Raw genomic sequence first — 27394 nt, forward strand, 5'->3', positions numbered from 1 at the left:
GGGTTTTGGAGCCCAAAGAATGACCCAAACAAACTGAGAATGTTTTAACCTACATAAGGAAGGGTATTTTCTGGTAGGTGGAGGCACGGAAGAGGGCATGGGCTTATAAAATACACTTCTTATCTCTCTGGGTAAAAGACAAGCAGAGATGCAAACCATACATATCCTCCTGTAATTCTGACCCAGACAGTCCCTTTAAGGTCTGTTTACATCTCACAGCCTGAAAATGCACCATCATCATTTCTTGAAGTCATTACTCAGAACACACCCCCACTGCATTTCATTTTTATTATCCCCATTTTAGGAGTGACTAAATGGAAGCAGAGAGCAGCAGCAAGGAAGCAAATCACGAGAGCCTCTGATAAAGACAGAAGCCTGAATGTTTGTTGTAACTGCTTCTCTGAGCCAGACTATTTTTAATGCAAGTTTATGCAGCTGTCCCCCACTTAGAGGGAGAGACTTATAAATGAACCCACTCTGTACACAATTATTTTTTCACCATCCCCTCCTCTTTCCAACTCACCATGCTATGCCTGCATATGTGCGTGCGCGTGTGTGTGTGTGTGTATTTTTTAAAATGTTCTTCCTCACATTCCCACATACCAGAGAAATGGACTTGGCTTTCTGTGAATATAATCCTGATCCAGAGATTTCTTTGCTATACTAGCCCCCCACATCCCCATCTCCTTAGTGACTACTTATATAAGACCCTTTTAAAGGTTCACAAAAGCAGGTACTATGTTCTTTAAAAAAAGCGATTGATTAAATATACAAAATTTGTATATGCTTGGAGTATTTTCAGGGCAAATACATAAGGCATTGAGAGCAATGATTGCTCTGGGGAGGTGCCTGGGGGAGGCAAGGATTACAGATGATAAGAGGACATTCTTTTTACTGGATACTTTTTATACCGTTTAACTTTTCACCATGTGCAAATATTACCTTAAAAATTACACAAACTGGGTGAGGATTACCAACTGACATTTGTTGAATACTGGCTATGTTTCAGTCACTATTAACCAGTGTTTTACTAAAAATTCTCCTTTAATCTTTACAATAGCTTTATGTAAGACCCTATTTTACAAAAGGGAAATAGATTAAGGGATATCAGCCACTTGGCTTACACAACTGATAAATGGCAATGTGGGCAGTTGAACTCAGCTGTTTCTGATTTCCAAAACCAATCTGAGTCCCATAGACTATGCTGCCCTGACTTCAAGTTTTTCAGAAGAAGCCAAATTTATAAGATAGTAGCTTTGAGACTACTTTTCTTTCTTTCAATGTTTCTTCCTTTTTTGGTGAGGAAGATTGGCCCTGAGCTAACATCTGTTGCCAATCTTCCTCTTTTTGCTTGAGGAAGATTGTCCCTGAGCTAACATCTATGCCAGTCTTCCTCTATTTTGTACGTAGGATGCTGCCACAGTATGGCTTGATGAGCAGTGTGTAAGTCTATGCCTGGGATCTGAACCTGCAAATCCCTGGGCTGCCCAAGCAGAGTGCATGAACTTAACCACTATGCCACCAGGCCAGCCCCCAGGAGAGTACTTTTTAAAAACCTGAAGGAATATTCTGAAATCCCATCACATGGTTCACACCAACAACTTAATGAATCTTCTTTGACCCTAGGCTTCCTGTTAAGAACTGTTTGGGTATGCTTCCTCTGGACATCGAGCCTCAATGAAGAGCGCCCCCGAGTCCTTCACTGGCACTTGGAGTGCTCACTCCAAAGGTGGGAAATACACCTGCTCTCACTCTCTCTTCAGTAAACTCCTCTATCTAAATGGGAGATTTTCAGGCAGAAGTGAAATGACTGGCCAATATTCTAACTCTCATAAGCACACAGATTCTTCATTTATTTAACAAATATTTCTTGAGTGGTCACTCTGAGCCAGGCTCTCTTCTTCAGTGTTAGGATTATAGAGGTGAACAAGGTCCTTGCTCCCACGAAGCATCTGTCTTGGTGTGATGACACAGGCAATAAGCAAACAAGCAGGCAAATAAGCAAAATATCAGATAATAAGTAGACTCAGGAAAATTAACATAAACTTTTGTGAAAGAGTGAATGGGTGGCATTTTAGCTCGGGTCATCAGGGAAGGCCTTCTGAGATGATATTTATCTAAATGACGAGAATGACAAATATGTCCTGGGAGTTACTGTCCTTAAAAACAAACTCAGGTTCCTTTTGTATGATCCAGCTCTCATCCAATTTCCATTCCAACTTCCTATTTATTTACAACATGAATTTGTAATCCCAGAATTTTGAGCTGGAAAGGATCCTACAAGTCTTTAACCTCATACCATGAGTTCAGACATGAGGAAAGAAAGATCCAGAAAAGTGATAACAGCAGGTCACACAGCTGAGTTAGGGATCTGACTGGAAGCTGAGAGCCCTGTCTCTTAGCCAAATTTTTTCCACAAATCCAGATTCTTTCCCTGCTTATCTTCCCAGTGTCCATCTCCACAGTGTAGAATCCTCATCCTGGGGCCTGCCTCTGTGGAGTCGACAGACACTAAATCTTCCCTGGACCACAGGGGGCCTTCTGGAGTGATATTAGGAATCCTAATTCATTAGGAATGCAGAAGGGGCCTGGGGGCCAGACTAAGAATTGAGCAAATGTACAACTTCCCACAGTACAATTTCACCACATGTCAGACACGCCCTAGAGCTGTGCCTGGCTCCTGCTGCTCCTCCCTGACCACAAGTGAGTCCTAACGGGGGCTTCCAAGTTTGGGAGCTGCGTGGCTCTGTGAACTCAATGAACACTGAAGATCTCTCTCCAGCAATGTTCCCTAATTTAACTAAGTCGATATGGAAATGTTCTATTCTATGAGGCAAACCCCTCCCAGAATGCTTTACAAAAAAGATTAACTACAGAATTTCTTTAAAGAACAAGTTCCCTGAGTACATTTAAAATATGATCTATGAAAACTCAATCTACATAAAGATTTTATCTCCTCCTCAGAAAACAGCTATTGCATCAAGGGCAATAGCATAAACTTAGACTCTCAATGATAGATTTTATCCTCTTGTATTATGTAATGGTTCTCATTCATTCGACACATATTTATTCAACTGCTATATGCAACACGCTCTTCCAGGTTGCTGTGAGGACACAATGATATAAAGACACAGCCTCTGCCACCCAGAAGCATGCATACACACAACTCTAACACAGGCAGATGTGATGAGTGCTACAACAGATGTATGCACAAAAGCTACAGGGGACGAGAGAGTGAAGGATTGTATCTCAGTCAAAGATCAGGGAAGGAGACAGCAACATTTTAATTGTGTTTCAAAGGATGGTTATGATTTGTATAATTGGACAATTCATTCCAGGAAAAGGAAACATCATGACATGCTGTACAGGGAGCAAGATGGACAGGGATACATTCTCAGAACAGAGAGGAGCCCAATGTAGCTTAATGGTGAGACAACAAATGGTAAGCAAGAGAAGACAGATGTTAAAAGGTAGATCAGAGCCTCAAATGTAAGAAAAGACAAAGTTTGGACCCAATCCATAAACCACAGAAACTTTGAATGGATTTTTTTGCAGAGAAAGAACATAACCAGAAGTGTGCCTAAGGAAGCTCACTCTAGCAGCCATGTCCAAGGATTTATCTGAATGGATAAAGGTGGACATAGGGACAGAAAGGCTTATTTAAAAAATCATCATAGTTTCTGGATCATATAAAAAGTAAGGATTAAATTCAAGAGCTAGTGTAAAGATAGAATTGATAAGGAGAGAAGGGATCTAAACCCCAGGGGGAGGGTCTAGTTTTGGAAAAGGGTGGAGGTCGCAGACCTCAGATTCCAGCCTAAGGAAGAGAAATCAGCACAAGTGACAGTAAGTGATGTCTCTTTAAAAAAGGACAGTTATGACATGCCCCATATTTGAAACAGTAATCATGAGTCTAGCGCATAAAAGCTACCCCAGCTGGACATCTTCTGATCCACGTATGAAACCTCAGTTATTAATAACTCCTCTTCTGAAATATACAGAAGTGCCTGTTATACATGAGGTCCCAGAACACTTCTTAAATTACTATGTCTCTATGGTAGCAGTGAAAAGCAGCTTGATTGGGGTGAAGAGCAGGAGTCCAGGGAACAACCATTTCTGAACAAATGGTAACTCAGTGGAGGGAAGGCAATTTTAATCAAGAACACCAGGCAGAATGTAAGCCTCATAGCTGTGCTCTGACACGAGGAGCTACATGACAGATTGAGGTCCTTCAATCTGAAGAATAAGGCCTTTGGTGCCACTATCTGAGCCACACATGCCCCGTTTCACAGGTGAGCATTTGCATAACTACCTGTCCAATGCTCTCTGTGACAAGATTGTGAATTTTGGGAATTTTGTCTCTGGTGTCTTTTCCTGGCTACTTTCTCTAGAAATATATAGTTTGGTTTCCATTCCAGTCAGAGCCATGCTGACATCTTAAAGCCTGTTCTCAGTCAATTGGCCCATGGAATCTGTAGAAATGGACTCAAATAAAAGTTTCCAATGTGTTTCCCAGAATATGAATTTCATGAACAAAAGGGTTTTGCAAGAAAATAATTTTGGAAAAAGTTAGATTAAATAAAATTAAAGATGTTTCTTTACTATAAGACACCTCTGAACTTTCAAATGCTAATATGTTCTGAGAATCTCCCAGAATAAGAAACAGCAGGTAGCATATCCCAACCTTATTTAACTGCGTAACCATTTTTCAACAAAGCATCTCAAGGGACAAATGCCCTGCAGAACTTGGAGAAACACCAGTGATGACATTACTCTTAGGAAGATTTGCATTTAACTAGGAATCAATAACAACACTAAAACCTAATACCCATTGAGTGCTTACTGTGTGCCAGGCACTTTTCTAAGTCTTTTACATATATTAATATATTTAACCCTCATAACACTCCTGAGATATTGGTACTATTATTATTATTCCCATTTTATAGATGAGGTAGTGGAGGCACCGAGAAGTTAGGAGATTTGTCCAAGGTCCTGTGTGGAACTAGTTAGTGGGTAGAGGAGCTGAAAATAGAACCTAGGCATTCTGGCACCCACAGAAATTAATTTCTAGTGGTAGAATTTCAGACCCTGTGATCAGCTGGCACTGGGAGAGATCCTGAGAAGAACCTTGCATAGCAAGCCTCCAACCACGGTGAATCCAAATCTGTCTGCTCTTAAATTAGTTTTCATAGGCCTCCCCAGTATACTGAATAGGACATGACCTCTGAAGTGTACCACTGATTCAGTTTCTTCACTAAATTGTGTTATATTGTACATGCATACTCTTCCATTAAAACAAAATTGTGATTCAGACAGCACCATAACCAATAAAAATAATACAGAAAGAAAATAATCTCTAGATTAACCCACGTAGCAAGAAAACAAAGCTGCAAGTGTAAGAAATGGCTTCTCCTGTGTTCTCAAAGTACTGAAGTATTCATCTCTTGCTGGCCAGCTTAGAGACCAAAACCATAGGACTGTTTTCCTTTATTGTCCTGCAAAATTTTACATCCCCATCCTTCTACTTTGCTCAAGAATTGCCAAAGACATGTCCTACCCTCTCCCACTTCCTCTCCTTGTTCAGAAGGATTATCACCAGTTTTGGGTGCATCTGGTAGCCATCTTCACTGAAGGACAGATTTCTCCCCTCAAAAGTGACATTGATCAGATACCTGTAAAGATAAAATAAAAGGAAGGTTAAAAGTCTGAAGAAGGTAGGCTAAGAACAAGATAGTTAGGAAGACAGAGAGAAAGATGGAGACAGACAGGTAGACAGATATACAAATACCATTGTGAAACTCGGTACCCCTTGAGCTCCCAGTTGAATATACAATAGTCATCCAAATTTTCACATAATAGGAATAATATGAAAAGACAATACAAAATTTAAAATAAGGGCACTGAGTTTGAGTTTAGTCCATAGCTATGATTTTGACCAAATTACTTAGCCCTCTGAACATCACTTTTTTCACTATCTATAAAAAATGGGGTAATAAAGAAACCTACTTTATTAGGTTTGTAAGGCTTAAATGAGATAACTTACCATGAGGACCATGAGGCCTGGTGCATAATAGTAAACCTTCATTAAGTGTTAATTATTATGCAAAAAAGGGGGTGGATTAAAAGGCAGAAGTGGTAGAGACAACAGAAGAAAGTAGGAGTGTAGCAAGACCACGTTCTGCTAAGAAAGGTGGCATATCGGAGATTTGGGTCTCTCGGCCTTCCAGAGCTACACACGTGGTTTTGAACTCTTGCTAAAATCCTGCCCAGTCCCTACTTCTAAAAATTGTGAGATGAGTCCAGCAGTCAGGGTTCTGTTTCCACAAGACGCATCTGGAAACCACAGTTACCGCACTGTGTATAGCGAACAGAAAATACTGTTTCTGGTCAGTAACAGTAATTTCTTACTGAAGGGGTGGAGGGAGAGGCATTTCACAGAGTTCTCTAGGTACAGGTACATAAATGAATGGAAACTCTGGAAATAACTAGAACCAGACCAATGAAATTGTCTTTCTCCTCAACACCTGCACCCCCAGCTTGCCCCATTCCCCTGCTGGCTGCTCTGATCTGATGAAGAGTTCCCTCACTGGGAATTCCCACAGGCATGCTCATTACAAATGCATTAGTATAACTGTGCTGATGGTAATTAATGTCCCTTTGCCATAATGGCCCAAGGAATCAATAATGATTAGCTCTGTGTTCACATGACATGCTACTCTGGAGCCTTGGGCCCGATGCTGCTGTGAGACCTGTCTCTGCTAAGAAGCAAAGGGGTATCTTGTAATTGCCATGAGGATTCTAAAAGGCTTTGCAGATGTGATCAACAATGGTTTCCTAATACATTGAAGGGGACAAGAATGCATCTGGAGGCAGCTTATCCGTTCCTCTTTTAAGTCTTCTCATTCAGTGAAACTGTGAGATTCTCCTTCATTCTTCCAGGTAACATTAGTTTAAGCAACCAGGTTGCCAGGATGCCTATCCTTCAGGCAATTATAAAGATGACGAGGAATCATGAACCAAACCCTTAGGGACCACTTCTCAATTCTAGACCTGCCTGAGGTTTTTAGGCCTGTCATTCCTGGTCTTGTGTAGCTCCACAAATGCAATCAAAAACACTGAGGACCTCAAAAGAGTAGAGATTTCTAGAATCTCAGAATTGAAACAGACCTTCATAATCAACTAGCCCACCACTTCTTACAGTTTATGCTTCCTTTCTACAACATCATAGAATTGGTCCTCTCAGCTCTTCTTGAATACTTTCACTGATGGGGAGATTACCACTGCACGCTCCACCCTCACGGTAGCCATCTCACTGTTGGGTGGTTCGTTTTTACTTAAAGCTGAAATCTGCACCCCTGCCACCCCTCAACCTCGTCTCCTCCTTAGATATCAGACAGTCTTGGTCAAATCCTGGTTCCTCATGACAGCTCTTCAAGCATCCGAAGATATTTATCAGGTATCCCTCATAAAATAAATTTTAATCTTTGAAGAAACTTTAAGCTCATTTAGTTCTATAATTTCAACTTGATAGGTTAGGAAACTGAAGCACAGAGAGGTCAAATTATTTGCCCAATGTTCTAAAGCTAATTGGGAGCAGAAATAACATTTTAAGCCATATTCCCAGTCCCATGTCCTCTCTACCACAGCCCTCTGATTCTCATATGCCACATCAGGTTTAACATCCCCAGTTCTTTTACGTAGTTATCATATGCCATGGCTTCAAGTTCCCTCCCCTCATCCCCTTGGCTGCTCTCTAAACACTTCCAATAGGTAAGAGCGTAGCATCTCTAATTCAACTCAATGCTCCACACAGCATCTTCTCCATTCCCTGCACTGTTCCTCATTTCTCAGCTCAGTGCTGCCTGTGCAAGCCCTCACGAGTAAGAAAACAATATTCAGGTCTCCTGTAGTTTACGCCTTCAACATTCCAACCAAAGCCCTATATAATTCATTCCAGGGAATATAATTACAAAAGTATAAAACAAAATATTTTAAACTAACAAACCAGAATTTAAGCACCCAACATAATTAACTTGGAAAACATGTTCTTACTACAATACTGTATCGCTTAGAGTAATCTGTGGAAGTCTTCAGAGAAGGTTTATGAGACTCACAAAAAAATTTAGTCCCATCTCTTTTTTTGGAAGGAAGAAAGAGAGGGGGGTGAAGGAGAAAGAATGAAGAAAGAGGAGGGGAGGGAAGGAGGAAGAGGGAGGGAAAGAGGGAAGGAGAGAGGGAAAAAGGGAAGGAAAAAAAAAGGAAGGAGGGAGGGGGTTTGGACGGAGGGAGAGCGAGAGGGAAGGAGGAAGGGAAATAAATTACCTGGCTTAAGCACCATCCTTGCACCAGACATGGCTCTGCATAATTCTGATTTTATCTAAAACGCCATTAAGAATATTTAAAAGAAAGTGTCCATTTCAGAAGGCAATTATAAAAGAGAAGTTCCGAAAATAATTTAAGTAATAAGAAGTATGAATGGAATAGAGTGTATAGCCTCTCAAGATGACTTCTTTGAAGGGGATAGCATTGAATCGGGTATATAGGTTGAAAATTTCAAAGTTTCAGAAAATAAACCACACTTATGGGTAATGTAATTACTCCATAGTTAAATTCTCTAGTTTTTCCTGCTCCAGATCCTTCTGATGTTTTTTATAAATTTTTCTCTTTTTGAGATGTTCACCCTCTTCCAGCTTTACAGGTGGATTTTATTCTGCCTACACACTTCTCACATATTTTACACTTATCAAAAATATTAATAAAACTTTATGACAATATACAAAATATTCTTCTTCAAAGTATCCTTTAATCATTCATATTCTTCAGCAGTATATAGATTAATCATTCACATTGTGTTTTTCTGAGTAATTCCCTCTGAGTTGGCAACATTTAGCTATTAGTGAGGAGCTTGCAAATATACACCTGCCTTGAGCAAGGATGTCCTCTGAACAGCAGAACAAACCAATCCATTCATTGGTAATGAAAAGTGTGAAAAAATAATTGAAAGTGTGGTCACTTCTAGACGTGTGACTCTGGCACCTGAACTCAGTTTTTCCTCTTTAAAATGGAAACATTATTCTCTCTCTAGCTCATCGCATAAGGCTATCGTGATAATCAAATGAAATAGTGGATAGGACAATCATAGAAAATATAATACAAATATAAGGTTATATAATAGGAAAATTTCAGGAAAAGAATATAATAGCATGATTTGAGTATCTAAACACAGGGAACTTGCCTCATCTTGGAGCTCAGTGAGTAAAAGTGTGATGACTACATTTTAACAAGACCCAATTATCAGTGGAATACATTGGAGGAATAGAGATTGCATACCACATAGAGAGGATGAACTAGGTCAAACGGTCATATTAATCACTTTAACTTTCCACAAGACCTGAAAAATATCCAACTACCTTTGGATCTCACTGCACTTTGTCAATTTAGAATATTAATTAAAACTTCAAAGCTTCCATGTGTAAATCCTCAGTCAATAATTAAACTATAATTAAGATTAAGAGATGCCACAGCTACTCTGTTTTTTTCTAAACATGTCATCCTCAAGATTATGCTCAAAAAGCCTAGCTTCAAAAGGCAGCCAAATTCAAGCTCTACCCATAAGACTCTAATCTTCTAGAAGCCCCATCAAGGTTTGGTATATGAAAAAAAAATTGCTTGATTTGTCTCTGGGATATAGGTTGACCTATTAGGAACCTTATTGTGTGTCTCATAAAGTTCTAATATTACACAGAATCTCAGATTGCTAGAACCAGAAGAAAACTTAGAAACTATCCATTGAGATCTCTCATTTTAGAAAGGAGAAAACAGGCCCGAGGATGCTACTCAACTTTCTAAGGTGACCGGCCTGTTCAAAACTGGAGTTCAAGTCTTCTGATTTTCAGTTCAGTGTTCTTTTTGTTACATCACCAAGTTAAGTGAAATTAGTTCTGCAGAGCCCCACATGTGCATTTTAGCATTCTCATGTCCCATGTCATGCCCCGGGTTATGTAGATCCCTAATACAGACTGCATAAAATAAAATCCATCTCATTTCTTGCTTGATTCCTTGTTGAGAAATAGCCTCAGAACCCTGATGGGCTCAGAGCCAATACATTTGCTTTATATGGCCAAAGTCATGCTCCAATGGCTTTAATGAGGTCAAGCTGAGGTAAAAAAGCCCTTGTGCCTCTTTGACTTTGACCATACCACTCAGAGCTCATCCACTGCACCACGTTGATACCTAAAGCAATGATTTAGCAGTACGCCCTGTGTGGGAGGTATCCAAAAGAGCGTTGCCAGAATTTTCCAAAAACCAGGAGCCCTGGCACTACAATACTTATTTTGCCCTCCATATTTTTACAAGGCACTAATTTTTTTTCTTATTAATATCTGTTAATGTGGTAATAAGAGAGATAAGTCTCTCATCTCATCCAATCTTTTCATTTCTAGATGAAGTCCAGAAGAGTTTCGGGCTTTACCAAGATCAGATGATAGAGCTAGAAATGGGATTCAGTTGTCCTCACCTCCAGTCCAGTGTTCTTTCCACTCACCACCATGCCTCAACCATGGTGGAATTTTTCATAGCTCTCAGTTTCCATTCTCCAGGTATTAAGAACAAAGTAATAAAAGAACACAATTTCAGGCAGGAGGCTTGAATTCTTGATCCTTTATTTATAATTTCCTGCTCTGAAAATCTGTAACTCTGTAACTGTGTCTTTGGTGTGCCACTCATGCATGTTCCAAAGCTTTCAGCTCTCTCAACTATAAAATAGACTGTTTCATACCATCCTACTTGCCTCATGAGGGAAGTACAGGGATGCTCCTCTGACATGCTCTCTCTCTATTTCATCTGATTAATACTGTGGCTATTACATCATTACACTCTGTCATCTGAATGACAAAACCACAAATCTTTAAAAAAAAGTCTTTTTCTGGTCTTTTTTTACTATTTCATATACATTTTTTCTCTTAAAATAGTAGAAACAATTTCCCACAGGATTAGAAATATAGTAGACTTTAAAACATTTAAAATCTGCTTAATTAGAGACCAGTATTGGAAAAAAGAGGCAAAGATATTTAAAACTTAGATATTCAATGTTATGGTTTGGTAGACTAAATAGAAATTTCTGACTTTTCTCCAACTTATAAATTCATAATTATCAAAATGAATCCAAAATGACCAATCCAGTGTAATGTTATTGACATGACAGGCCATGGACAGGGAAAAATTCTCCACTGGACTTACCAATGGGTTCTTCTGGGATCAAACCCAGAAGGACTATCTCATTAGTAAGATATCCTATACTCAAATGAATGACCTAGACAATGCCCCAAAATGCTGTAGAAAGAAAACCAGAAGAAACATAAAAAATAAGTTAATCAAAGAGGAAAGGAATGCAGTATGTACTATACACACACACTCTATCATCACCACCACCACTACCACCAGACAGCATGGTATTTAAGAGCAAGGATACTGCAGTCAGACAACCTCTGTCCAAATCCTGGACCCACCAGTTCCTACATTGTGTGACAATCTTTTCCAGGAACAATAAATTATTTTATTCTTGCCAACAATGGTTTTCTTTTTAAGGCAAAGGTATTTGAAGAAGTTTTAAAAGTTTTCTTTGACATATAATGTCACATATAAAATTCTTAAACCATGCTATTGAACAAAATAATTAGAAATACCAGTTTCCTAAGCTGTCAAATGCAGTCCTTTTCTTTTATTTCTGTAACATGATACCTAATAAAAAACCTCAGGAAGAACTAATTTAAATAGCAGATTGTAAGATTAATTTATAACTATTTGAAACAGGTTAAAAATAATTTGTCTTCCAGCAGATTAAACATTTTCTCTGAAATGGTATTTATACCCTTAATTTATTTTGCAAACCATTCTTCACAAATCATAAAAGGTTCAAGTTTGGGCTAGTCCATATCTTAGTTATTTAAATTCTAAATTCATAGTGTTAAATTAATGAGATATTAAACTATCTTGGAGACTGACTGATATAAATTTAATATACTTCCTCTCTCCTGCTGATGGTGAGGATTGTGCTTTGGCCCCTTAGCAGTCCAGACTGAACTGCATTCATTCGAGGGGTAAATGGTGAAGTGTCAATTCACCATCTACTACAATGAAAAAGTCTTCTGGGGCCCCTAGGCCTAACAATAAAATACTTCTGAGAGCTATTACCCAGATTCTGTTTCATGACTGACTGCCATGAATTAGTTTCATCTGAAATCAAAGAAAACAGAGGAGCATTATTGGGAGTGACCCAACAATCTCTGCTTGGATATAAGAAGCTAGTGAACATTAACCTTCCTCCAGAAAGATGTTACATCAATGAGTATTCTGAGTGGCTCCGCCATCAGCTGTGATGGCCTCATATCTACCCATCTGCACTGTACCCTTTCACCAAGTGGGGTCAATGTGGCAGCCACGGCCAATGAATAATTCTGTCTTACTGATAGGTCCATCTGGGATCAAACCCAGGAGCTTGTTCTCATCAATAACATATTGTACCTCAAATGAATGAAAAGGCCTGGACGATGCCTCAAAATGCTTAGTGGTGGGGAGTGAGTAGAAAGAAAATAAAAGGGAGAAACAGAGTAAGTGGAGAGGAAAGGAACATGCTATGTACACACATACACACACACACACACAATAACAACAACAAAACAACAACAGACAGACGAGTGTGGTGTGTCAAGAGCAAGGACACTGCAGTCAGAGGACCTCTGCTCAAGTCCTTGATCCACCAGTTCTGAAGTTGTGTGATCTCACAAGTTATTTAACCTTTCTTTGCCTCAGTTTTTCCCCATAAAAAAATGTGAATAATAATAGTGCTTATCTCCTAGGATTGTTGTGAGGATTAGATAATTCAATATACATAAAGGACTTAGGACAGTATCTATCACAGAGTGAGCATTACGTGTTAGCTGCTGTTATTGTTGTTGTTATTATAATTACCTGTTTAAAAATACTGCTTAGATGTCAGAGAATGTTAGAGTGTGCAGGAACTTTTTGATGGGTCTGACCTTTCATATTTAGAGCTGAACATGCTGGAGCCTGGGGAGATGCTGCCACTCTTGGACACATTAAGTTCAGTGTCCAGGTCTCCCAATTCCTGGATCTCTGGTTTTCCACACCACCACCAGTCCAGCACATTTCCTCTCATTCCCACAACATCCCAGACTATTAAGGGTTGAGGACATTTGTTTTTCTATTATGATTAGTTACCCCTGTGAGGTTTTTTGCAGTGGGGAATCACTTAATCTTACTACTTCAATGTAAGTTCACTTCTCGAGGAAGGCAAAAAATGAGCTCATATCCCCATAATTTTCTGTAGAATCAATGACCCCTCAAATGACCTCTATTCTGACTTCCCAGAGCCTTGCTTTGAATACTATGTAATTCTCTTTAAAATTCCTTTGGAGGGGGCACACTCATGCTTGTGTGTTCCTTAGGGAATTAGCGATGCCACCTTTTGATGCCAGTTAATCAAGTGTGCTGAATACCAAAGCTGTTTCTCGTTTAAGGAACTGTACACAGAACTCAGTAATGGAAAAGGAATTCCTCCTTGTCCTCATGCCCACAGCCCTTAGTCACCTCTGTTGTAGGTGAAACCTGCTAAGGTGCTATGGGAAACCCAGAGTTCTAGAGGCAGTTAGAAAGGTGAAACTCCCCAGCGGGAAAGAATCAAGTAACTCTTCTGGATAACGTTACTGCCTCTGAAATTTTTTTTTCCCTTTTAAGTTCATATTTACATTCTATACATAAGTTAAAATCACCTTCTTTTTAAAAAGTACTGAATAAAATTCCTTTCCTCTTCCATAGATTAGGTGGAATATATTCGAATACAACCAAGTGTCGGCTTTCAAAACAAAGTGGTGGGATCTGCCCAGAGAAAATGCCGAGACAGATCAAAGGCTAGCTGATCACGAAGTACAGGGATATTTCTTCTTTATGCCTACTAATAATTTTAAGGTGAAGGCTTGCCTTTCTGACATCCATTTTAGCTCAGGAGCTGGCAACACTACTCAGGGCTATGCCAAAACCAGCCAAACAATGACTGGCAAAGATTTGTCTAGGACATTCAACTTTGACCAGAAGCCTTTTCCTTCTTGTGAACTTTCAGACTTACTGAAAGAAACCCTGGGCATATATACCTAAGAAGCCCTGAGCCAAGAATCCAAAGTGACCTGGGCATGATATCAAGGGAAAAGAATGATATCAAGGAAGGCTTTTCTCTCCCCTTTGACCTTTCTCCATTTCCTTAATTTGTTCTTCCCTCTTTTGGAGCCCCTCTCTATGCTCTCTTACACCTTAGAGAGTCAACAAAGTGAACACATTGGCAATACTTCCATACACACAGCCCCTATCCTGTCTGTAGCTATCATATGCTTAACTTCACAGCTCCCTCCAACAGTGTTATTGAAGGGTGGCAAAAGAATTGGTGAGGTGAATTAGTGAGATGGCTTAAGTTACAGGGACTTGAGGTGGAGGTTATCAAGAAATATTATCCATGGAAAAAGTGGGTTATAATTTAGTCTTCCAGTAACAGTTTGCAGAGATATTCAAATGGAGATTCCTAGAAACAATTATATTGAATAGGGGAAGGGAAAAGGGTCAAAAGAGGGAGGATATTCCAGGCGCAGAGGACAGTATCCAACAGACAGAGAGGACTCAAGATACTTGGGTGAAGATTATGTCTTCAGGGGAGATGGGTGCCCCATAATTACATCATGCTACAGATTTAGACAGAAAGAGTGGTGGAGGCTGTTGACTCATTCAAGAACACATATCTGTCTTCAGAAAACCCAGTCATGAATCACACCTGCTATGTGGATAAAGCCCTTTCACATAGGAAATAAATTGATTTCTTGAGTCTAGGGTACAAAGAAAGACCAGGGGAATGAAAAAGATGCAAAGTGGAATATAATAGGAGAGTGGAGATAGTGAACTCGAAGGAAAATTAGTCAGTAACAAGGAGGTTGTCAACGTGGCTCCTGTAGCACAGTCTGGAGAACAGCTTTTTGGGGCTACAGTTTGGTGAGAGGAACCATCCCTAAAAGTATAGTTGCATTTAAAGGTGCAGGAAATGTATACTAGTTGGCAATGAAAAGGATATCATGGACCTGAAAACAATGAGACCAAAAATATATCCAATCAAGAATACATCAAGATGGAAACCATAATGCAAGGTACTGGTCAAAGGTTATAAGCCAAACACACATCCTAAGTTTGCAGAGTTTTGGTAAGTGCTGTTCTAAATCACAGTACTTTATGGCACTATTTCTAGACCAGGTGAGAACAGAGAGGTCAGGGAAAGATCAAATTTGTTTGTTTGTTGATTTATTTAATTAATGTTAGTTAGCGAAAGACACCCGCTGATCTTTTCCAATTTTCTAAAATGGGTTTGACCCTTAAGTCAGAATTTGAAGCAAGGTGAGGGCAAGAGTTTATTTAAACCAAACTCCATTTCCCTCTTTCCTCATCCTCAAGAAGACAGCATCAGGAACCTCAGCTGCATCTTCACCGGGAAACTGAAAGAAACATGTAATCATCTCTCCGTGCTGTACTGTGTGGGGGCTAGAACTCTGCTGTTCCTTCTTTGTCAGGGGATCCTAGCTCCTTCTCTCCCTCTGTAGGTTGATGTTTCCATGGAAACATGCTCTTTAATGCTTCTGAAATTACTGTGCATTTATACCATTAACTCTTTGTTGACCAGGGCAGGTCACAAAGAGATTTATTTTCCAATCCCTGAAAAGTTAATTCCATTTTCTACCTCTTTTTACTGCAATCTTTAAAAAAAAGTAATTGACACCTGATGCTCCTATTTCCTCACCAGACCTCACTCCTTAATCCCTGAAATCTTGGCTTTTGCTTCTATCATTCTACTGAAAAACTGTTCTTACAAGGTCATCAATAATCAAAGCAAGGTCAACAAAAATAAAATCAGTAGCCTTTACTCCATCATAATTCTCCTTGACATTATATAGCTTCTAACAACTGACACTTTCAAATTTTTAGCAACTTTCCTTTCCTTTATTTGTTGTTTAAAGCAGGATAATTTATTGTTTCTCCTTACACTTCCCAGGTCAGTTCTGTCTCCTTTTATGTTCATTTTTGCTTTAAACTCCCCAACTCGGGGGTACTGCAAGACTCAGTTTTGCACTCTGGTCTCTCTCTCTGAGACTCACGTACAGCCATAGCACCAAGGCCTCTGAAGTCTCCATCGGAGGTCCCACCTCTCTCCTTACCTTCAGTTTGATATTTCTAATTGGACTATTCTACCTAAATGTCCTGATATCAGGTCAAACTTAACACGGCCAAGTCCAAGACAGGTTCCTCTGTCTTTTGGCAATGAGACCACCACTCTTAAAGCTTTAAAATTCTGACAGAGCTTTGACTTACCCCTCTCTATTATAATTTCATCTTTACAACATAAATAAAAAGGAGAATAAGCTGACTACTCTTATGAGCTACATTCTCAGAATGAGTCAAATCAATTAAAACGTCAGTTGTAGTTTAGCATTATGTACAAAATAAGCTGGATTAATTTTTTTCCCCTTTTTCAGAGTTTTGTCTCCCCAAGGAAAATGAATCTCAGGAGTTTCTAGCCTACAAGTGAAATTTCTTGGAAGTCATATTTCTACTCTGGTCACTCAATCAAAAAAAAAAAAACTGTAACAATGCTTCCAATTACTGAGCACATGCCAAGCTCTGTTCTGCATGCTTTGCATTATTTTAAATTCCCACAGGATTGCTATAAAATAATTGATAATATTACAATGAGGGTCCAAGGTAGGTGGCAGTGGAAGTGAATCCATTTAATTCTGAGTGATTCTAAAACCCATGTTCCTTCCACTGCCTTACACTAAGAATAATGTTGTTAAAAGAAGCAATGGTCGGGAGAGAGGGAAACAAAGAAGTCACAAACTTCTAACATGGTAGAACTAAAATCCAAACCCAGATCTGAATGGCTCCAAAGCCTGAGCTCTTAATCATTATTTATACCACCAAGCAGCAGTCCATCAGTGCTTTTATTGTCCCTCATGCCAGCATCATAAGGAAGGTCTACAAGGAAGAGGGCAAAACACACAGGCTCTCTACAGCCCAGAGAAAGACAAGACGCACTTACTGGGCAGGAGATATGTTACAGAGTAACAAAAGAACTCTGGTCTCTAGGAGCTGTCAATCTCATATTCCACAAGCACTAACCCAAAAAAGTGAAGAAATGGAATTAATTTGCCTTATAAGAAAACAGGAGACAAACCACAAAGCAGTAAGCTTCACTGGACTTATAGAGGAATTAATTCTCAGACCACACTTTGGGAGGAAGTCAGTTATAAAAGTCTAGGACTGTATTCTTGGAGTTCTTGTTAGAGGCAGACAACAAGAGCTAGAATATTTATTTGGTTTGGTTAAGATTGGGAAATAAAAAGTTTATCCTGGTTTGGCACACAATTTCCAAGCTCTCTCTGGACTTAAAATACAACGTTAAAGTATTCCTTTGGAGCTACAATCAATTCTCAGTTACCCTCGGTAAGGGAGGGAGAACACTACTTCTGATCTGGACAGTCAAATACGTAGATCGTTCTTCGTACTTGTCCCGCTGGATGTCTTCATAGGTTTACACTGTAGAACACCCTCTTCCTCCGGAAATGTTTTCATTCTAGGTCCCATTAAGACACATTATCTTAGTTCTTCTCCTTTATCTATGATTGCTCCCTCTTTACCATCTTTGCTGGCTGTTTTTATTTATCTTTCTCTTATTTGAGAGTTTTTAGGAAATTCAGTACAAGGTCTCTGTTAATTTCAGCCATTCTCAGGGCACCAACTCTTCCTCTAAGTGGGTGAGTCCCACTTCTATACTTGCAGTTCTGACCTCTTTCTCATCCCCAATTTCCATTCCTTGCTGGCCATTTCTGCTTGCATTTTCCCCTGTTACAAACTCTTAGTGCCAGAAATGATTTGTTTTCTCCTTCTCAAAATAGCTGACTTTCTAATTCCCCTCTCTCACTGAGTTAATATTTACCAAGCACTTGGAATGGTGCCTGGCACATAGTAGGCACTTTGTATATATTACTTATTCAGTAAATAAAGCCTTACTCCTTTAGTCTTGAAATCTCCCAGATATTGCTGACATCTTCCTTTTTTTTAGTTTGCCATGCCCAATTAATCCCCTCACACTTTCCATTTTTTAAAAGATAATTCTTTCATTTGTCACTTCCTTTCCACTCCCACAACTTTCATCCTAGATCAGGCATCTACCACTTCACACCCAGATACCTGCAACAGCCCCTCTCCTGGGCCCTCTGCCTTATATCAAACCCCCCAAATACCACTGGCACTTAATCTTACTATAAGTAAGGTTACTTATTAACCATAAGACTTCTCTGTGCTATGTCGCTACTTGCTCAAAAATCTCCAACGGTTCCCCACTACCCAGAATAAAAGCCTGCCTGCAGTCAAGCTCTCTACATCCTGGCCCTATCTATCTCTTTGGAATTCTCCCATCCTCTATTTGAACCTTTGCTAAAGACAAGTGGCTTCTTCACTGTCCCCTCAACATTACTTGCACTTTCCTGCCTCTGCTCCATTTTCTCTCAATGGAGTATAATCCAAATCCTGCTCGTGCTTATGGAGTCAGATCAAATTTCACCCTCTATCTACACTTTCCTGACCATCCAAGACCCTCTGTCCTCTTCTCTCCTCCTGCCCTTTCTAGCCTCAACTCCACGTTTCAGCATTTCATTTACTGTTGACCTGACCCAGTTGTTCCTTTTTGTTACTCAACTTTTTGTTTGTATCTTGTCTTCATGATAGACAATATACTGTTGAAAAGCAAGAATCAAATCTCGTCCTTCTGTTATCCTTTGCCTTGTTTGGCAAGGCAAAGAATCCAATTGGTGTGTTGCTTGTAGTAAGAATTCAAAAAATACTTACTGATTTGTTTCGAACTTTCAGAAGATTAGTCTTGAGAGCCTCCCCTGCTGCTTTCTCACTTCCCATCCCCCCAACACCCACCTCTTCTATGTATTACATACAACACATGCCCACACACATATACACATACACGCACACATCTGGTATTGAATGTTGATTCCCAGTGGAAGAAAGTGACTCCTCCAACTATTGATTTTAAAAAAGAATAACTTCTAAAGAATATACACCTACAATCTTTCTTTCTTTTCTAAATGAGGCAAAAAGCAGGCTTGACTTCATTCTTTCATGGGCCCTTTTTAAACTTCTCTCCTTTGAATGTCTTCCCCATTATACAGTCCATAAAAACACACGTCTGCCTGTGAGAATCATGTAATCTACCAAAATCTTATTCTATGAGAAAGGAAAATAATAAGACTTCTTGATATTAAGGTTGCTAGAAATAAATGTTTTTTCCTCTGGAAAATAAAAGCACTGGGGGAACCTGAAATATATGTAAAAATAATATTCAGATGTTCTTTACCAATGTAAATTCACTTTATTAGCTTAGGAACAGAAAAAATAGAACTCATTTTGTTTATAACACTGAAATGAGAAAGTCTTTTAAAAAACACAAAAACAAATGGGGAATCTGCTATTTGTTTTATGGTACTTTTCAATTTTTCAGAAAAATTAAAATATCCTCAGTGGAGCATAGGGATAAACATAGTTAGGCACATAGAAAATCCCTCCCTCACCCCTTCCAACTCCTCAACTCCCCCCATACCTCAGCAAGAGCAGAAGAGAAAATGAGGGTGAATATGCAGATATTCATACTAAGATCTTCTTTAATTTGGCCCAACTCTTGATAACCTAGAACGTCAATATCTGCAGAGAGGCCTATGGGTCAATGCAAATAATGAACAGAGTGAATATTTCATGGATGATAAATTAAGAGTTGAGGATAGTTCATACTCTTTCCTTTGCAGATAACACCATGACATGAAGAAGTAGTCCAGGTGGAAATCAGAAAGGTATTGTTAATAAGTCTCTCTGAATCTCAGAAAAGGTTAATCCCTATGAACGCAGAGGGAAATTAATTTGATTAATACTTGCCTGAATTCCTTCAAATTCTTGGGCATCCTAGCATAACCTAGAGGAATTTAGCATTTGAGTTAATTTCCTTCCTTCTTTTCCAGTCACTACCAGGTTGTTTTGATAACAGGAAAACACATTCTGTGTGACTGGGGGTAAAGCAGCAAAACGGCTTGAAGAAATTCAGTGATTGATGTCTTCAATTATAAAGGGGGTTAGGGCGAAAGTATAAGAGAGAATGTAAAGGAGCAAGTACACACTGGAGGGAAACGATGAGATGGAGAGAAGATGAAACAGCATTCAGCACGCTAGATAACACTTCCATGGCAACCACATTACATGCATAGAGAACTGCCAAAATAAGTCAAGATCCAAGTAAGCAGGTGTTGGTGGAAAGAGGAGATAAGAACTCAGTGATGGACAAAAACCACCTAGAGGACATGAATTATCTTTGTGAGTTTAACTCTTCTTTCCACTTCTTTTTCTAACCATACCTACAGCTCCAGTTCAAGTGAGAATGCAACTAAAATGTGGCTGCTGCCAAATCCAAATTTCATCCAGGAAGGTCTCAAGATGGTACGAATGAGGCTTCAGAGGCCCCAGTCAAGCCAAAACAGAAAAATACTGAGTGAGGTAAATAATTTCCTTGTAGCCATTAGCTTGCTTTCCCAACTCTTTTCAGCAATTTGCACAGAAGGAACAGATGTTTTTTCATTTGTCAGGTGGCTGAAGTAGGAGAAACAACGTTGATGGAAATATTATTGGACATGTAAAGATAGGTACAAAGTTCCTATGTCAGTGGTCTAGGCTGTCTGTCCATTGGCAAAATCTATCCCTGTAACATGGAGAGAATCCTGTTGAAAGATATAGTCAACATATCTCTGCAGAAATTAGTTGCTTGGAAAGATCTTTTCTGAGACATTTAAAGTTACTCTGTACATAATGTATAGTCCTTCCTTTATAACTTTAGGACATCACATAAGAACCATGAAGGGCCAGCCCCGGTGGCCTACTGGTTAAGTTTGGCACACTCCACTTCAGTGGCACAGGTTCAGCTCCTGGGTGTGGGCTACATCACTTGTCTGTCAGTGGCCATGCTATGGCAGTGGCTCACATACAAAAAGAGGAAGATTGGCAACAGATGTTAGCTCAGGGAAAATCTTCCTCAGCTAAAAAAGAAGAAGAGGAAGAGGAAGAGGAAGAAGAAGAAGAAGAAGAAGCATCAAGAGGGACAGGATTTTTGTGCCTTCCCACAGCACTCATGGAGAGCCCCATGACAGTATGCTACACGGGGCTTCTCTACACAGGTTTGTACCTTTGTAGTGGCTGAGCTAAGTCTCTGACACTCACTTGGGGAACCTGTTAAAAATATGGGTTCCTGAGCCACACCCCAGAGACAGGGATTCAATATGCATGAGACAGAGCCCAAGAATATGCATATTAAAGCTCCCTAGGTATTCTGTTGTTTAGACAGGCATGGAAACCATCAGATGAAGCACACTTTCCTCCTCCCACTCTCTGGTGACTCCTCTCCTCTCCATACCTTGCCAAAGAGTGGGAAGGTGAGACTTTCCTCACTCTCAGGAATGGGAGAATCATCAAACCTAGCAGATAGTTGCCCCTCACGCGCTCACCAGGCCAGAAAAAAGTGTCATTTTGCATTGGAAAATGACTCTGAAACCAGCACTGGTCATCAACTTCTTCTGTCCAGGAGAGTTTGCTCTTGGGATCACTCTCCTATAAATGTTGGGGGACAGGGGTGAACTAGGTAGAAAGAGAATATAGTTTACATCAGAGGGCTTAGGCAGTAAGTAAGAACTGTTAAGTCTTAAACTAAAATAAATAGCTAAATTTTGAATGAGAAATAAAAGCACTCTATTCTCCTATTGATCCACAGAGGTACTTCCCTGCATCATAACCTTGCCATAAAAATCACAGAAAACTCAAAGGAGCCCTCAAAACTCAGTTCTCTTACCTTTCAATAACACTAGCCTTCCTCCAATTCAGATTTACACAACCCAACATTTGAAGAATCTCCTCCAAAACTAACTAAATAATGTCTATTTAAAAGGGAAATTTACTAGGTGAGGCATCTGACAAGAGCAATGTCAAGTTTATGCAACAAATGATCATTGAGTCCTATTATATATCAGGCACTGTGAATACAGAGATAAGTAAGAGAAGTTAATCGCATCTCCCAAACACTTACTCTGTTACAGGTGTTTTTCACATGTTACCTTATGTAATCCCATGCTACAGATGAGAAAACTAAGACTCAGAAGGTGACTCATCTTGTCAAAGTCATATAGCTGGTTAGTAAATGACAGAACAGAATTAAAATTGAGGTTTGATCTCCAAATTACGCTTTTTTAACCTACCATGCTAGCTCTTTCCCACAGTTTGGGGTACAAACAGAAATGTATATATTAAAATTAATCTTGCTGACTACATGTCCATTCTCCCCCATTATTTCAATCCCCAACAGGCACCAAGGACACATGGAATTATTGTGGGGAAAAAATGAACTCCCTCTTCTGAGAAGAGATGAGAAACTTCTCCCATTCCTTTGTCCAGGGCTGGGGAAGGTGAGGACAGCTTTTCTATGAGTGCAGTAAAGGATTTTATATATATATATATCTTTGCCTTTCCTTTCATTCTTCCTCTTTTCTAAGACTTGAGGCTATGCATGCCTTCTACTTGAGAGGTTAATGACTGAAGAATAAAGAAGATTTAAAGTGATGTCACAGACAAGGAATAAGGAGCTTGGTGTTTTATGGAAAGCTGAAAAGCGATCCTTAGGGTTTCTACATTGCCCCACTCAATTTACCAAGAAGAGAAAACAGACATGAAAGGAGCATTTATCAAGGAAATAAAGGAATCTGTGTTTTTTGGGTTTGTCTCAACAATCATATATATATAGTCAGGATGGGAAACTGTTGTATGAAATGTGCATCACTTCCACTCACCTGTCCCTTCCTTCTTCTCTGCCTTTCCAAATACTGGCCTACCATTTTTATATCTCTCAGGAATATAACATAGCAATAAGTGACCCAATAAGGGCCACCGCTGAGGAGAGGAATGTCCCACAAACACAACGTGTTAAGTACTGTAACGGTCTTACAACAAAGTGAGAACACACAGGAGGACATAAGGAAGCTGTGTGGGGAAGGAGTTTACAGATTCACAAGGAGGAGCTATTTTAGCTGGGTCTTAAAGAATGAGTAGTTTATTTGGTAGAGAAGAGAGGGATGGAGAGTCCATAGAGTATAGCACATTCAAAGGCAATGTATGTAGGAATGATGAAGCTATAGTTGCAGGACAGGCTGGAGGAAAAGGAATAAGGTTATTGGAGTGAGGAGAAGCAGTGGCAAGGTCTAAGTGTGAAAAGAGAGACTGAGGCCATTCATGAAGGTCTTGAACATGATGCTATATCCCTATAAATAAGTATCCAAGAAAATTTTTCAAACAGGGCAGATAAGTGATCCAATTAGTTTTTCTAATTAATTTTTTAAGGACGAATAATGCTTGGCATGAAGACAAGGGGCTCATAGTCTAGATAAGAGAAACAATGTGAACTTGAAACATAGTAGTGGAAATGGTGATTGAATGCTGGAGGACAATCTAAGAGACTATTGTTAACAAACTAGATGGATGTGGAATGTGAAATGTAGTGAATTTAACTGCATCAATTGCTCCCTCCCATTACAGAGAGAAGAGCTCATAGCTCTGAGCTCTGCAGGCAACTCTCAAGGTATGACACTTTGCATTTATGACCTTTCTTATTATAACCACAACCTCCTTAAAACTTGAAGGTCAGCGGTGAACTGACTGTTTCTCATTAAAATTAGAAGAGGAAGGAGAAGGAAGGCTGGGAGAACCAAGAATAAAAGGCAGCTTGGGGCATTAATAAAGACCTAGAAGGGGTACAGCATAACCATTTTGCATGTTGGAAATCATGGTGGCAGGAGTGGGGAGAATGACTTGAGGGAGCCAGCATCCCACAAGTGACCTTTGATATACCTGAAAAAACTTATTTAGCTATCTTGGGAGTCCTCCTATCTTCAGGTTTGAGAATTCTGATTCCTTTCCTCTTTTTGGAGTCCCTTTAACTGTTTTCATTGTTCTTGCTCAGACCCTCTCAAAATCACTGCCATCTCTTTTACATAGTAGGATATAAGATTATATGATTACCTCAGTAATTTTTCCAAAGTTCACTCCCTGACCTTCTCTCAAATGTTAGCATGCAGAGATATCAGTGCATATAATTTGAAAAGTTGCCCCAGGTGATTCTAGAATCTACCTACACCACACAGTCCCAGCCCCACTGAAAAGCTTTCATATCCAACTCAACCTATGCTAAGTGAGAAGAAAGATTGCACACCAATTTGATACTTCAATGAACTCATCTGGACTCAGGCTTCCTCTCATTACAGCATCATATTACAGGACCATGTTTAAGTCATGCCTCACTGCTCTTCTCGGCTGTATTTTGCAGTCCCCTTCCATCCCGTTTTTCTGTAAGTCAACTCTTCATTATCAGCACTAATGGAGGACAGAAAGGGCATACGTAACCAAAATCAACAGATAACTCCAAACCTTATTGTAGGCAAAGGATTCAAAATTCTCCCCCACAGAGCCTTTGCAGAGCTCCTAACATGAAGCAAAACTTAATAATAATGCTTTAGCTGTTTTCTTTGCTCCTCCACACCTGCTGGTGGAAGTCCTAATAAGCAGCAAAATGACCCAAACCCAGCAGGAGGGGAAAGGGTGAAAATCAAAGGACCTAGAAACTACACAGAGTGGATAATAAGGGCCTGAATGATGAGCTCTTGGAAAATCAGGATCTGATTGATGAGGCTTACTTTTACCCCAAATGCAATGAAGACAAATCATCAAGCAAGTTTCCTCCAAGATGTAAATTCTAACTTGCCATGAATTACTCCAACTCAGGAGAGAGGCAAAGGATGGGAAAAGCCTCAATTTTCACTTTTTAAATGTGCAACCATAAGCTTAAAATTCATCCAATTCAGGAAGCAGCTTGTCTCCAAATGTGATGAAAAAAAGGAAAAACACAGTCTATTGAGTCTATCAGGGCTTCTGATACACTCAGAGATGGTACAATTAAATCTAGTTCAGCCCACATTCCTATCCTACCCTTTTTTCCCCCTTGCCACTCTACTAGCTTTGCACAACACCTGATTTCATCTTTCCTTTTGTTCCATCCTTTGTTTTCTCTTCTGTGGGTGCTGTAGTCAGTAGAGGGACTTCATCTCATTTGACAGTGACATTCTGAGAGCAGGAACTAGAGTGGAGAAGCTGGAAGGATGGCCTGGCCCCCAGACTTCTCATCCCCAAAGGTTTTTTTCCAAGATTGCATTTAGGGAGGATATACTGACCAATGAAATATTGTCTTTTAAAGAGATATGAAGTAAATATGGCTAATGTTAACATCTATTAAATCTGTGCAGTGAAAGCATGGTATCTGAGACAGTATTTTCTGTATTTTCCTGTGCATTTAAAGATTTCCGCATTTTAAAAATGTTTCACTGTATGGAACAAAAAGACAGTGAACCCGCACCAACTCCTCTGCTTCATAGTTAATTAAAGCAGAGAATGTTGATCCTAGGAAATGCATTTTGCTATGTTATACAGTATTTACTCCTATTGAATACTAAGTGTCCATACCCAATTCAGCATAAGACTCTGAAATATATAACAAAGTCACAGATGAGATTCACTTTTTTATCTCACATGTAGGATGATAAATAGACCCTACCCACTCTCCTCCACTAGGACTGTAGCATTCCTAAGTGAGAGGCTGGGACATTATTCAGATATAACCACAGTTGCACAGAACAGCGCCATTTCTTCCAGCTTCAGTGTTTAGCTGGAGGTCACCTCTCCACATCATTATTGGCCTTGCTCCATGGTTTATGAGGCAATGAATGCATAACATGTGCTGCTAAAGGATGCAGGTGCATGCTGTTCTGTACTGACGCAGCCTGATGTGAGGGGAAGTGATTTTACATTTAGGAATGTCTCAAATTCCCAAGAAATTCCTACCTGCGGAAACAGTGAAACCCCCCAAAAGAGGAGTTCCCTATAGAAAAGCAAAGAATCAGGAAAAAGAAATCCTTTTGTGAAGACATGCAAATCTTAGTTGAAGTTTTTGTTTTGATAGCATGATTCCACTTTTGTATACAATACAATGACATACATGTGTCCATACAAACAAAAAATATTTAAAACATATTTTTTAAGCCTGGAAGAAAATACCCCAAAATATAACAGTATTACCTCTGGGTGTGATAAAAATCTTTGTATTCTTTTCATGCTTATGTAAATTTCCAAATGTTTCTATAATATAAACATATTACTTTTATATACAAAAAATTATATTTTAAAAACCAAAAAGAATTTAGTCATCTGTATAGAATATTGTAACAAATAAAAATTATTATTGTAATATGTAGAAACTTGAGAAAAAGTTCATCCATCAAAACTGTTGTCTGAAAAACTAATGAAAAATTAGATGTGCACTGTGATGGCAACTGCATAAAAATAGTATGTACAAGGTTAAGGGCTATAATAAAATTAAAATACTTGTGTTACAGTGGTGGGGATATAAGTGAATTTTCTTTTGTTTCCAATCTTCTTATTGCTATTATCTATCTATGTATCATTTTTAACAAGTGGAATCAGTACCACAGCTCATTAAATCAGCTTATTAGGGGCTAAGACCAAGTGACTCAAGAAAGGGAGATAAGTTGACTCTGAGAAGTAAATTAGTAAAATTCAACTTATCATGGCTGATGTGGGCTTGCATAAAACACCACGAAGGCAGTGGAGTCAGAAAGACCTGAGCTTACACCCCACTGCTGGGGCATTTACTGCACAGACCTTGGGCAAGCTGGCTTCTCAGAGGTCCCCTCTCCCCAAATACCCATGGTGTGGTGTTGTGCTACAGATTGGGGACAGAGTAACACATTCATACTGCCTGGTACCAATACATAATTAATAAATGGTTGCTACTAGGGCCTCCTACATCAGAGTAAGCAGAGCTTGGAAGTTATCGAGGTAGCTCTAATAATATAAGAAATCTGCAAAGAATAAAACGAATACCCATATACAACTTATTTAACAGGAATCTCTGAAGAAAGATTGAAGCGACAAAGGAAACTTGTCTGTTTGAAACCTATAAAAGGAAAACCAACGTATATGAAGTTGCCAGTGATTTTTCTAGCACTGTAGAGGGGAGAAGTTCACCTGGAAGGACCTTAAAAAAAACCAAGGGGCTGGCCTGGTGGTGTAGCGGTTAATTTGGCACGCTCCGCTTTAGCAGCCTGGGGTTTGTAGGTTCAGATCCTGGGCA

The 27394-nt window shown here is 39.4% G+C and overlaps 1 protein-coding gene across 2 annotated transcripts in view; it reads right to left on the minus strand.

Moving 5' to 3' along the window:
• The window catches only part of GRIN2B (glutamate ionotropic receptor NMDA type subunit 2B), a 402656-nt gene that overhangs the window by 99613 nt on the left and 275649 nt on the right, over positions 1–27394 (minus strand). For both annotated transcript variants that reach the window (XM_070619140.1, XM_008518527.2), the window contains one exon: positions 5558–5672. In XM_070619140.1, the coding sequence (XP_070475241.1) occupies positions 5558–5672 (115 nt within the window). The remainder of the gene's footprint in view (positions 1–5557; positions 5673–27394) is intronic.

This window comes from Equus przewalskii, chromosome 5 (genome assembly GCF_037783145.1).
Source record: "Equus przewalskii isolate Varuska chromosome 5, EquPr2, whole genome shotgun sequence".
NCBI lineage: Eukaryota > Metazoa > Chordata > Mammalia > Perissodactyla > Equidae > Equus > Equus przewalskii.